At 42.1% G+C, this 13,074-nt stretch overlaps 1 protein-coding gene across 1 annotated transcript in view; it reads left to right on the top strand.

Moving 5' to 3' along the window:
• Nucleotides 1-13,074, top strand: part of MB21D1 (Mab-21 domain containing 1) — a gene marked incomplete at its 5' end in the record, with an annotated part of 35,774 nt that overhangs the window by 17,278 nt on the left and 5,422 nt on the right. Inside the window, one exon of the mRNA XM_011987120.1 lies at nt 10,050-10,152. Within this exon, the coding sequence (XP_011842510.1) occupies nt 10,050-10,152 (103 nt within the window). The remainder of the gene's footprint in view (nt 1-10,049; nt 10,153-13,074) is intronic.

Below are 13,074 nucleotides of genomic sequence, written 5' to 3'. Positions count from 1 at the left end.
GCCACCACGCCAGAATAATTTTTGTATTTTTAGTAGAGACAGGGTTTCACCATGTTGGCCGGGATAGTCTCCATCTCTTTACCTTGTGATCCACCCGCCTCAGCCTCCCAAAGTGCTGGGATTACAGGCGTGAGCCACCATGCCCAGCCATGGTTAGGGAGTTCTTTGCATTCTTCCATTAAAATGAAAGAAAGTGAAGGCTGGTGCTGGATGCTTAGCTTCACTTCTGCTTTCTGTTACCCTTGGCTGTTCTGCATCTCCCATCATTCCAGATTATGTATAATTAGACAAAACTCTGCTTCTGTGTATGTGTGTGAGTGTATGTGAACAGAGGGACTTAGTGAAAATACTTGTACTAGATTGGAGACACTTATAACACCTGCTGTATCTTTTCTTTCTCTAAACATTCTACTAGAAATTCCCTGGTCTCACAAGTTATACTTTAAAAAATATTATGTTTTTGTTTTTCTTTATTTTTATTTGTTTATTTTTTGAGACAGTCTCGCTGTGTCGCCCAGGCTGGAGTGCAGTGGTACAATCTCGGCTCACTGCAACCTCCGCCTCCTGGGTTCAAATGATTCTCCCACCTCAGTATATCAAGTAGCTGGCACTACAGGTGTGTGCCACCATGCCCAGCTACTTTTTTGTATTTTTAGTAGAGACTGGGTTTCACCATATTGACCAGGCTGATCTCGAACTCCTGACTTCAGGTGATCCACCCATCTCCATCTCCCAAAGTGCTGGGATTACAGGCATGAGCCACCGTGCCTGGCTTTGTTTTTATTGATTTTTGATCAAAAATTTCAAATTTTAAAAATCTACCTGTTTCAAAATACCAGTTTTATTACCAAGGATATAATTTATTTAAAAAACAGTTTATGATTTACTTGCAGTTTTTTTGTTCTTAAGATAAAAGGACAGTAAAATTTGAGATTTTTAAACCATTCAAAAAAATGTTCAGCCAGGTGCAGTGACCCATGCCTGTAGTCTCATCTACTCAGGAAGTTGAGGCAGGAGGATTGCTTGAGCCCAGGGGTTCAGGGCTGTAGTGAGCTATGATCATGCCACTGCACTCCATCCTGGGTAACATAGCAAGATGTCCTCTATACCCCACCCACCAAAAAAAAAAAAAAATAATGTCTCTGGACAGTTTAACTCAACGTAGGCAAATTAACTTGTTTCATTTATGTTATCTGTTTTTAGATACTGGTTTTTAAATTTTGATTTCATTTGTTTCATACATTTATAAAGTATATACATGGTTCCACAGTCAAAGCTATGGAAAAAGGTACAATTAGAGAAACATCTTCTGTTCATGTCCTCTCCACGTTCTTCTCTCCTTCCCTGATTAGAAACCTTTTTAACTGTTTTTAGTTTACCCTTCCATGGTTTTTAAATTTTATTTATTTATTTATTTATTCATTCATTTATTTATTTATTTATTTATTTATTTATTTCGAGATGGAGTCTCTTTCTGTTGCCCAGGCTGGAGTGCAGTGGGGTGATCTTGGCTAACTGCAGTCTCTGCTTCCCAGGTTTAAGTGATTCTCCTGCCTCAGCCTCCCGGAGTAGATGGGATTACAGGTGTGCACCACCACGCCTGGCTAATTTTTGTGTTTTTAGTAGAGATGAGGTTTCACCACGTTGGCCAGGCTGGTCTTGAACTCCTGACCTCAGGTGGTCCACCCACCTTGGCCTCCCAAAGTACTGAGATTATAGGCGTGAGCCACCGCGCCTAGCCTTCCGGTTTTAAAAGTGTAAGTAAATATATTCTCTCTCTCTCACTCACTCATGTAATGGCTCAAACCTATAATCCCAGTACTTTGGGAGGCTGAAGCGGGTGGATCACTTGAGCTCAGGAGTTCAAGACCAGTGTGGGCAACATGGTGAAAGTCTGTCTCTACTAAAATACAAAAATTAGCCAAGTGTGGTGGTGCATGCCTGTAGTCCCAACTATTCAAGAGGCTGATGTGGGGGGGAATCACTTGAGCCCTGGAGTTTGAGGCTGCAGTGAGCCAAGATGGTGCCACTGCACTCCAACCTGGGCGACAGAGTGAGACCCTGTCTCAAAAACAAAGAAAAAGTTGTGCCTTTTATTTTAAAAAGGGAGTAGCATATAAATGTGTATACAGTATATAATATAAATTATATACAATGTTTTATATTATGTAAGGCATATTGCATATAAATTATACATATTACATATAAATACTTATGTAAATATATATTCATATAAATATATTTAATACATATTTTTAAGATAAAGACATCAGGTAAAAACTAAGGAAATCTGGATAAAGTATAAACTTTAGTTAACAATAATGTATCAATATTGGTTTATTGTACCAATGTATTTTATGAATATGGGATGTTAATAATAGGGAAATGGGGGTGCAGTGTCATGTGCTTATAGTCCTAGTTTCCTCAACCTTTGGGAGGCTGAGGCAGGAGGACCATTGAGCCCAGGAGTTAGGGTTGTTCTGCTTGGAGCCGAACCTCCCAAGGTTCGGTGGGGAGGTTCGGTGGGACCCGTCTCAGCCTCCCACCTCCCAAGTAGCTGAGATTACAGGTGCATGACATTGTGCCCAGCTGGACATTTTTTCAAGTGGGTTTAAAACTTGGTATTTTGACTGTCCTTTTATCTTAAGAACAAAAAACTGCAAAAAAAATTATAAACTGTTTTTTATAAGTGTATTATTGGTAATAATACTGGTATTTTAAAAGGCAGATTAAACATGTAAATATTAGATAATATACTAATTTATATATATATATAATATATTTGTATGCCACCCCCTTTTTAAAATAAAAGGTACACCTTTTTTTAAAAAAACTAGACACAGTCTCGCTGTGTTGCCCAGGCTGGTCTCAAACTCCTGGCCTTAAGCAGTCCTCCCACTGTGGCCTCCTAAAGTGCTGGGATTATAGGCATGAGCCATCACAGCCAGGCCATACATTCTTCTTTTTAATTTTATTAATTTGGTTTATTTTTTTAATTTTATAGAAGCCCTGCTCTCAGATATAACACGTTTTTTCTTTTAATTTAACGAGATATTTTCGAGCTCACTCCATACCTCTCTATAGAGATAATACCCACTCCTTTTTAAAGTCTATTTTTGCAGCTAGTCAAAGAGTAAATCCTTATGTAATATTGCTAGGCATTTCCCAGATCTCCATAGGCATCATTCCAATTTGCTTTTCCACAGCAATGTATCAGGAGTACCTGCTTCACCCTCAACCTCACTGACTTGTTAAACTTTTTGCCAACTGAAATTCTTGCCAGTAGTCCAAAAAGCGAGAAAGGATGTCTCAATGTAGTTTATTTAAAAATAAACTTTTGGTTTTAGCAAGTTTTACATTTACAGAAAAATTGTGAAGATAGTACAGAGAGTTCCTGTATAACCCCATACCCATTCCCCTGGGGTTTTTTGTTGGGGAGGTAGTAGGGCAGAGTTTCACTGTATTGCCCATGCTGGTCTCGAACTGAGCTCAGTGATCCTCCCGCCTCACCGGATCAAGTAACCGGGACTACAGACACATGCCACTGCAGCACCCCCATTTTCCTATTATTATTATTTCACATTAATATATTTATACAATTAATAAACCAATATTGATACATTATTGTTAGCTAAGGGCTATATCTGCTGGGCACAGTGAGTCGTGCCTGTAATCCCAGCACTTTGGGAGGCCGAGGTGGGCAGATCACCTGAAATCAAGAGTTCGAAACCACCCTGGCCAACATGGTGAAACCCCATCTCTACTAAAAAAATACAAAAATTAGCCAGGCATGATGGCATGTGCCTTAGTCCCAGCTACTTGGGAGGCTGAGATGGGAGAATCACTGGAACTCGGGGGGTGGAGGTTGCAGTGAGCCAAGATCATGCCACTGCACTCCAGTCTAGGTGACAGAGAGAGACTCCATCTCAAAAAAAAAAAAAAAAAAAAGGGTCTATACCTTATCCGGATTTCCTTAGTTTTTCTTAATGTTCTTTTACTATTCCAAGATCCCATTTAGGATACCATATTGCATTTAGTTGTCATGTCTCCTTAAGCTACTCTTGACTGTGACAGTTTTTTGGTTTTAACAGTTTTGAGGAGTACTAATTAGGTATTTTGTAGAATGTCCTTTACTTGAGATTTATTATGTTTCTTAAGATTATATCAGAGCTATTGGATTTGGGGAAGGAAGGTCACAGAGGCAAAGTGCCATCCTTATCGCATTTTTTTTTTTTTTTTTTTTTTTGAGACGGAGTCTCGCTCTGTCGCCCAGGCTGCAGTGCAGTGGCCGGATCTCAGCGCACTGCAAGCTCCGCCTCCCGGGTTCACGCCATTCTCCGGCCTCAGCCTCCCGAGTAGCTGGGACTACAGGCGCCCGCCACCTCGCCCGGCTAGTTTTTTGTATTTCTTAATAGAGACGGGGTTTCACCGTGTTAGCCAGGATGGTCTCGATCTCCTGACCTCGTGATCCGCCCGTCTCGGCCTCCCAAAGTGCTGGGATTACAGGCTTGAGCCACCGTGCCCGGCCCCTTATCGCATTTTATCAAGGGTACATGCCACCTTTCTTTACAGTCATATACAGTTGACCCTCAGGATTGGCTCCAGGGTACCCTGCAGACACCAAAGTCCACAGATGCTCAAATCCCTTACATAAAATGATGTAATACAGTTGGCCCTCCATATCTGTGGGTTTCAATCCATGGTTGGTTGAATTCTCAGGTGTGAAACCCTTGGATACAAAGGGCAAACCGTATTGGGTAGCTATCCCTGAACTCTTTATTCTGTCCCATTAAAATCTTTGTCTATCTTTGTACCATGTTGCACATAATGTAGCTTTATAATTAGTCTCAATATCTTTTAGGGTAAGTTCCACCACTTTGTTTTTCTCCAAGGGTGTTTTAGAGAGTCTTGATCCTTTGCATTCTCGTATAAATTTTGAAATCAGCTTGTCAGATTCCACAAAATACTTTTTGGAATTTTGATTGAGATAATGTTGAATCTATAGATAAATTTGGGGCCAGGAATGATGGCTTATGCCTGTCATTCCGGCACTTCAGAAGGCTGAGGAAGGAGAGTTGCTTAAGCTGAGGAGTTCAAGACCATCTTGGACAACACTCTGTAAAAACTCCACCCAGGCGAGGTGACTCACGCCTGTAATCCCAGCACTTTGGGAGGCTGCGGTGGGTGGATTATGAAGTCAAGAGATCGAGACCAGCCTGGCCAACATGGTGAAACCCCATCTCTACTAAAAATACAAAAATTAGCTGGGCATGGTGGCGCACGCCTGTAGTCCTAGCTACTCGGGAGGCTGAGGCGGGAGAATTGCTTGAACCCGGAAGGCAGAGGTTGCAGTGGGCCGAGATCTCGCCATTGCACTCCAAACTTTCGACAGAAAGATACTCCATCTCAAAAAAAAAATTGAAATAAAAAAAAACCTCTCTATAAAAGTTTTTATAGAGGGTTGTGAGTCTTCATCTCTATAAAAACTTTTTTAAAAATTCGCCAGGTATGGTGGTGTGCACTTGTAGCTTGTAGTCTTAGTTATGCAAGAGAATCACTGAAGCTCAGGAGTTTGAGGTGACCGTGAGCTATGATCTTGCCACTGCACTCCAGCCTGGGTAACAGAACAAGACACTGTCTCTATTAAAAAAGAAATAAGTAAACATGAGAGAGAGTTGATATGTTAACAATATTGAGTCTCCCAATCCACTTGTTTAGATCTCCTCTAAATACTGCCCAGCTTCACTCATTAGCATTTTCTCTGCAGAGGTTTTATATATCTTTTGTTAATTTATTCATAGGTAATTGATCTATTTTAAAACTTTTTATTTATCTATTTATTTTGAGATGGAGTCTCGCTGTGTCACCCAGGCTGGAGTGCAGTGATGCGATCTCGGCTCACTGCACCCTCCGCCTCCAGGATTCAAGCGATTCTCCTGCCTCTGCCTCCTGAGTAGCTGGGATTACAGGGCCCACCACCATGCCTGGATAATTTTTGTATTTTTAGTAGAGATAGGGTTTCACCATGTTGTCCAGGCTGCTCTCAAACTCCTGACCTCAGGTGATCTGCTCACCTCGGTCTCCCAAAGTGCTGGGATAACAGGTGTGAGCCACTGTGCCTGGCCAAAACTTTTTATTATGAAAATTTTAAACCAGTACCATAGGAGACTGGGCTGGGAGTGGTTGCTCATGCTTGTAATAAATACCAGCATTTTGAGAGGCTGAGATGGGTGGATCACTAGAGCCTAGGAGTTCAAGCCTGGGCCATGTGGCAAAATCGTCTCTTCAAAAAATACAAAATAAATTAGCTGGGTATGGTAATATGCACCTGTTGTCCCAGCTATCTGGGGGGCTGAGGTGGGAGAATCACTTGAGCCTAGGAGGTTGAGGCTGCTGTGAGCCGAGATCACGCCACTGCACTCCAGCCTGGGTGACAAAGGGAAACTTTGTCTTAAAAAAATAATAAATGACTGGGAGTGGTGGCTCACACCTGTAATCTAAGCACTTTGGGAGGCCAAGGCGGGTGGATTACCCGAGATCAGGAGTGCGAGACCGGCCAACATGGTGAAACCCCATCTCTACTAAAAATACAAAATTAGCCGGGCATGGTGGCGCATGCCTGTAATCCCAGCTACTCGGGAGACTGAGACAGGAGAATCACTTGAACCCAGAAGGCGGAGGTTGCAGTGAGCTGAGATGGCGTCACTGCACTCCAGCCTGGGCAACAGAGCAAGACTCCATCTCAAAAATAAAAATAAATGCACAAATAATAATTTTCTTATATTGGCTGGGCACAGTGGCTCACACCTGTAATTCCAGCACTTTGGGAAGTAGGAGGATTGCTGGAGTCCAGGAGTTCAAGATCAGCCTGGGCAAGGTGGAGAGACCCCGTCTCTACAAAAAATCTAAAAAGTAGCCAGCTGTGATGGCTATGCTTCTGGTCCCAGCTATGGAAAGGCTGACATGGGAAGATTGCTTGAGGCTGGGAAGTTGAGGTTTCAGTGAGCTGTGTTCACGCACTCCAGCCTGGGTGACAGGGAGATCTTGTCTCAAAAAAAAGAAAAAAAAAAAAAGGTAATAATTCCCTAATATCAAACTCTATTCTGTATTAAAATTTCCACCTGTCTTGTAAGTGTCATACATTTTTTTTGTTCAGTTTGCCTGTTTGGATCAGGATTCAAATAAGGTTCATACATTGTGACTAACCAATATGTCTTTTAAATCTCTTTTAACTCCCAACTTCCTCTTTCATAACTTTTTTATTCATTGAATAAAATGTACTCAATTTACTCATTGAAGAAACAGGTTATTTTTCCTGTAGAGTTTCCCAAAGAGAGGATTTTGCAGAGTGCATTCTAGAAGTGTCGTTTAGCATGTTCTGCTTTCATCTATATTTCTTTTTTTTTTTTTTTTTTTTTTTGAGAGGGAGTTTCACTCTTGTTGCCCAGGCTGGAGTGTAATCACCCAATCTCGGCTAACTACAACCTCCACCTCCCAGGTTCAAGTGATTCTCCTGCCTTGGCCTCCAGAGTAGCTAGGATTACAGGCTTGCACCACCATGCCCAGCTAATGTTCGTATTTTTCGTAGAGATAGGGTTTCACTATGTTGGTCTGACTGATCTCGAACTCCTGACCTCAGGTGATCCACCGCCTCAGCCTCCCAAAGTGCTGGGATTACAGGAGTGAGCCACTGCGTCTGACCTCATCCATATTTCATTAGCAGTTAGATCTAGAAGGTAATTGCTACGTGTTTTTTGTTTTTGTTTTTTGAAATTGAGTCTCACTCTGTCATTCAGACTGGAGTGCAATGGAGTGATCTCGGCTCACAGCAACCTCCGCCACCCGGATTCAAGTGATTCCCCTGCCTCAGCCTCCTGAGTAGCTGGGATTACAGTTGTGTGCCACAATGCCCGGCTAATTTTTGTATTTTTAGTAGAGACGGGGTTTTGCCATGTTTGCCAGGCTGTTCTTGAACCCCATACCTCAGGTGATCTGCTCACCTCGGCCTCCCACAGTGCTGGGATTACAGGCATGAGCCACTGCACCCGGCCTACTTGCTAGTTTTTATACTATTGTAAGAAACATCTCCCTCAAAATTTCATTTTTTGTTTACTGTCGTGTATCAAAATACCTTTGATTTTCATATCCACAATCTTGGTAACTCTTTTAATTGATTTGGTGAATTTATTTATAGATTTTTTTTTTCTTTTTTCTTTTTCTTTCTTTTTTGAGATAGAGTCTCGCTCTGTTGCCCAGGCTGGAGTGCAGTGGCATGATCTTTACTCACTGCAACCTCAGCATTCTGGGTTCAAAGGATTCTCCTGCCTCAGCCTCCCAAGTAGCTGGGACTGTATACAAATACATACATACATGTGGTATGTGTAGGCACAGGCCACCACACCGGCTAATCTTTGTATTTTTAGTAGATATAATGTTTCACCATGTTGGTCAGGCTGGTCTCCTGTCTCAGCCTCCTGAAGTGCTGGGATTATAGGTGTGAGCCACCATGCCCAGCACTGTAGACTCTTTTGTATTTCCTATATATGCAATTACATCATCTATTAATAATGATGGCTTTGTTTCTCCCTTTCCAGTGTGTAACCCTGTTTTTCCTTCCCTTACTGTGCTTGCTATGACACCCAGTGCATGTTGAACAGAAATAGAGATAGCAGAAGTTTTGCCTTTTTTCTGATTTCTCTGTCCAACTTTTTACCTCACATAATGATTGTTGCTATAGTTTTCTAAAATCTACCTTTTATTGAATCAAGTGTCCCTCTAGACTTAAATTGCTAAGAGGAGTTTTTTTAATGATGAATGACTATAGGATTTTAATAGCTTCATTTTCTTCTTCTATCGAGACAATCACGTGTTTCTCCTCTGTTCTATTAATGTGACAGATTATATTGATTGATTTTTCTGGAAAATCCTGCAGATTATAAACCACTTTTACATTACTAGTATAAAACCACTAAGTAACAGGATGTTCAGAGCATAAAAGAGCTAGCCATGGTAAGACTCGGGGAGAAATCTTTTTTTTTTCTTTTTGGAGACGGAGTCTTGCTCTGTCACCCAGACTGGAGTGCAGTGGCACGATCTCAGCTCACTGCAAACTCTGCCTCCCGGGTTCGCCATTCTCCTGCCTCAGCCTCCCAAGTAGCTGGGATTACAGGCGCCCGCCACCATGCCCGGCTAATTTTTCGTATTTTTAGTAGAGGCGGGGTTTCACCTTGTTAGCCAGGATGGTCTCGATCTCCCAACCTCGTGATCCGCCTGCCTCAGCCTCCCAAAGTGCTGGGATTACAGGCGTGAGCCACCGTGCCTGGCCAAAATCATTCTATATTTACACAAACTCTCATAAATAAGAAGAAAGGAAATGATCCTCAATTCATTTTGTATTAATACTAAAACCTGTAAGGATGGTACAGAAAAAGTGAATAAATTGATTCAAATTATTATTAAAACAAAATATTTAACAAAGGGAATTTAGCAATATATAAAAGGTAATACATCTTACTATTGCTAACTATATTAAAATGTGACTTCCTTTTTTTTAAAGTTAGGCCCATTTTTTGTCTTAGTGTACTTATTTTTATATGTAATTATTTATCTGTTCACTTCTTTTGATTCACTCCTGGGATTTTTCTAGAATATTTTCTTTTACTTTTTTTTTTTTTTTTTTTTGATGGAGTTTTGCTCTTGTTGCCCAGGCTGGAGTGCAATGGTGCGATCTTGGCTCACTGCAGCCTCCGCCTCCCAGGTTCAAGCAGTTCTCCTTCCTCAGCCTCCCGAATAGCTGGGATTACAGGCACGCACCACCATGCCTGGATAATTTTTTTTGTATTTTTAGTAGAGATGGGGTTTTTCCATGTTGATCAGGCTGGTCTCGAACTCCCAACCTCAGCCTCCTCGGCCTCCCAAAGTGCTGGGATTACAGGCGTAAGCCACCATGCGCAGCCCCAAAATATTTTCATGAGGGAAATCACTTAAATATTGTTTAGATATGGATGCTTTGGGTAAAGTGCTTTTCTGTTTTTCTTTTTGAAATTAAGAGGAAACATGGCGGCTATCCTTCTCTCACATCGAAAAGGAAATTTTGAGCAATCATGGAAAATCTAAAACGTGCTGTGAAAACAAAGAAATGAAATGTTGCAGGTAACAGCCTTATTTTGTTAAATGACAGGTTATCTATGGTATGCTTAATTATTTGTTAACTCCATACCTCAAACCTGAAGACCTGAGCTGGGTTGGGTCTGGGGGGCAGGGCAGGATTGGGTTGAGCTGGGGAGTGTCAGTATGAAACCAGAGAAGCTAGATCCAAAGGGCCAAGGAAGGGATGTTGTTAGAAAGCAAGGCCAGGGAATAGTAGTTCTGAACCCTGGATCAGATGAATGTGTTTTTGTATAGATGTATCAGTAGGACAGAGTGAGAGGGTATGAACACTAGGTATGACAATTCGATGGGTCTTAGTATTCTGCTTGTTTAAAAGTAATGGATATTAATGCCATGTAATTGGAGGAGGCCAAAGGATCGTTATTATTGGTTACTGGGCTTACTTTGGGATAGTTGGGTTGTGTTGACGGCTAGGGATTGACTGGCCAAACTGAAAACAACACTACGTGAGTAATTTTTTTTTTTTTTTTTTTCTGGGACAGACTTTCACTCTGTCACCCAGACTGGAGTGCAGTGGCACAATCATGGCTCATCACAGCCTCGATCTCCTAGGCTCAAGCAATCATCCTACCTCAGCCCCCCAAGTAGCTGAGACTACAGGTACATGCCACCATGCTCGGCTAATTTTAAAAAAAGTTTTGTAGAGGGCCTGTTGGCTCACACCTGTAATGCCAGCCTAGCAACATGGTGAGACCCCACCTCCATAAAAAATTTAAAAATTAGCCAGGCATGGTGACTGGTGCCTGTGGTCCCAGCTACTTGGAAGGCTGAGTTGGGAGAATCGCTTGAGCCCAGAAAACCAAGGTTGCAGTGAGCCATGATCGTGCCACTGTACTGCAGCCTGGGTGACATAGTGACACCCTGTCTCAAAAAAAATTTTTTTTTATTGGTAGAGATGGTGGTCTCCCTTCGTTGCCCAGGCAGGCTGGCCACCAACTCCTGGGTTCAAGTAATCTTCCCACCTTGGCCTCCCAAAGTCTTGGGATTACAGGGATGAGACACTGCACCCCACCATTTTTTTTGTGTGATGGCATGCGCCTGTCTCTTATACACATCTAGATGTGTATAAGAGACAGGCTTTGTAGAGGGCCTGTTGGCTCACACCTGTAATGCCAGCCTAGCAACATGGTGAGACCCCACCTCCATAAAAAATTTAAAAATTAGCCAGGCATGGTGACTGGTGCCTGTGGTCCCAGCTACTTGGAAGGCTGAGTTGGGAGAATCGCTTGAGCCCAGAAAACCAAGGTTGCAGTGAGCCATGATCGTGCCACTGTACTGCAGCCTGGGTGACATAGTGACACCCTGTCTCAAAAAAAATTTTTTTTTATTGGTAGAGATGGTGGTCTCCCTTCGTTGCCCAGGCAGGCTGGCCACCAACTCCTGGGTTCAAGTAATCTTCCCACCTTGGCCTCCCAAAGTCTTGGGATTACAGGGATGAGACACTGCACCCCACCATTTTTTTTGTGTGATGGCATACACACCATAAATAACTAAAATTGAAAAGGAATTGTTCATTTGAGTTCCTAAGGTTGGCCAGTATTGGCCAGGCGTGGTGGCTCACACCTGTAAATCCAGCACTTTGGGAGGCTGAGGCAGGTAGATCACCTGAGGTCAGGAATTCGAGACCAGCCTGGCCTACATTGCGAAACCCCGTCTCCACTAAAAATACGAAAATTAGCTAGGCACAGTGGTGTGTGCCTGTAATCCCCACTACTCAGGAGACTGAGGCAAGAGAATCACTTGAACCTGGGAGACAGAGGTTGCAGTGAGCCGAGATCGTACCACTGCACTCCAGCCTGGGCAACAGAGCAAGACTCCATCTTAAATAAATAAATGAAGTTGGCCAGTATAAAGATCACAAAAGTTAAAAAATCAAAACAAAAATGCCCAACATGCAGGCACAGAGGTTCTTTAAGATCTCATATGCAGGCTTTGAAGCGAGCATTAAGAAAAATATATTGTTGGCTAGGCACAGTGGCTCATGCCTGTAATCCCAGCACTTTGGGAGGCTGAGGCAGGTAGATCACCTGAGGTCAGGAGTTTGAGACCAGCCTGGCCAAGATGGTGAAACCCTGTCTCTACAAGAATGCAAAAATTAGCCGGGCGAGGTGGCGTGCACCTGTAATCCCAGCTACTTAGGAGTTTGAGGCATGAGAATTGCTTGAACTCAGTAGGCAGAGGTTGTGGTGAGCTGAGATCATGCCACTGCACTCCAGTCTGGGCAACAGAGCGAGACTCTGTCTCAAAAAAAAAAAAAAAAAGAAAAAAGAAAAAGAAATATTGTTGATAAGGCTAGTTTCATAAATAGTACATTTTATCAACTACTGAATAACTAGATGAAACAGCAGATTATCTATGGTATGCTTAATAATGTAAATAATTCTGTGATATAATCAGTGGATTTTAAAAAAGAAAAAAGTTATATTAATTTTGCAGTTCAATAAAGTAAAATAATTTTATAACAAAACAAGATTTTGGATCGCTTGAGGGGGGTAAGGGGAGGGTCAGAGGTTGCAGTGAGCCGAGATTGCATCACTGCACCCCAGCCTGGGTGACACAGCGAGACCCTGTCTCAAAAAAAAAAAATAGTATAAATATCTGTTAGCTTTATACAGTTGAAGAAATTGATAGAATATATTTAAGCTAAGAATGGGTAAGGGAGAGAAAAATGTGTTTTTGAAACTTCAAACCATATATTTGAAAACATAATCAGATTTTAGTGTGACTGTTATTATATTTATGTTATTTATTTTATTTTATTATTATTTTTTTTTGAGATGGAGTCTCACTTGTTGCCCAGGCTGGAGTGCAGTGGCAAGGTCTCGGCTCACTGCAACCTCCGCCTCCTGGGTTCAAGCAATTCTCCTGCCTCAGCCTCCTGAGTAGCTGGGATTATAGATGCAT

This window comes from Mandrillus leucophaeus, unplaced genomic scaffold (assembly GCF_000951045.1).
Source record: "Mandrillus leucophaeus isolate KB7577 unplaced genomic scaffold, Mleu.le_1.0 Scaffold300, whole genome shotgun sequence".
In the NCBI taxonomy this organism is placed as follows: Eukaryota; Metazoa; Chordata; class Mammalia; order Primates; family Cercopithecidae; genus Mandrillus; species Mandrillus leucophaeus.
Note: the sequence above shows the minus strand (reverse complement) of the source record. Positions and strands in the feature narration are given on the sequence as shown.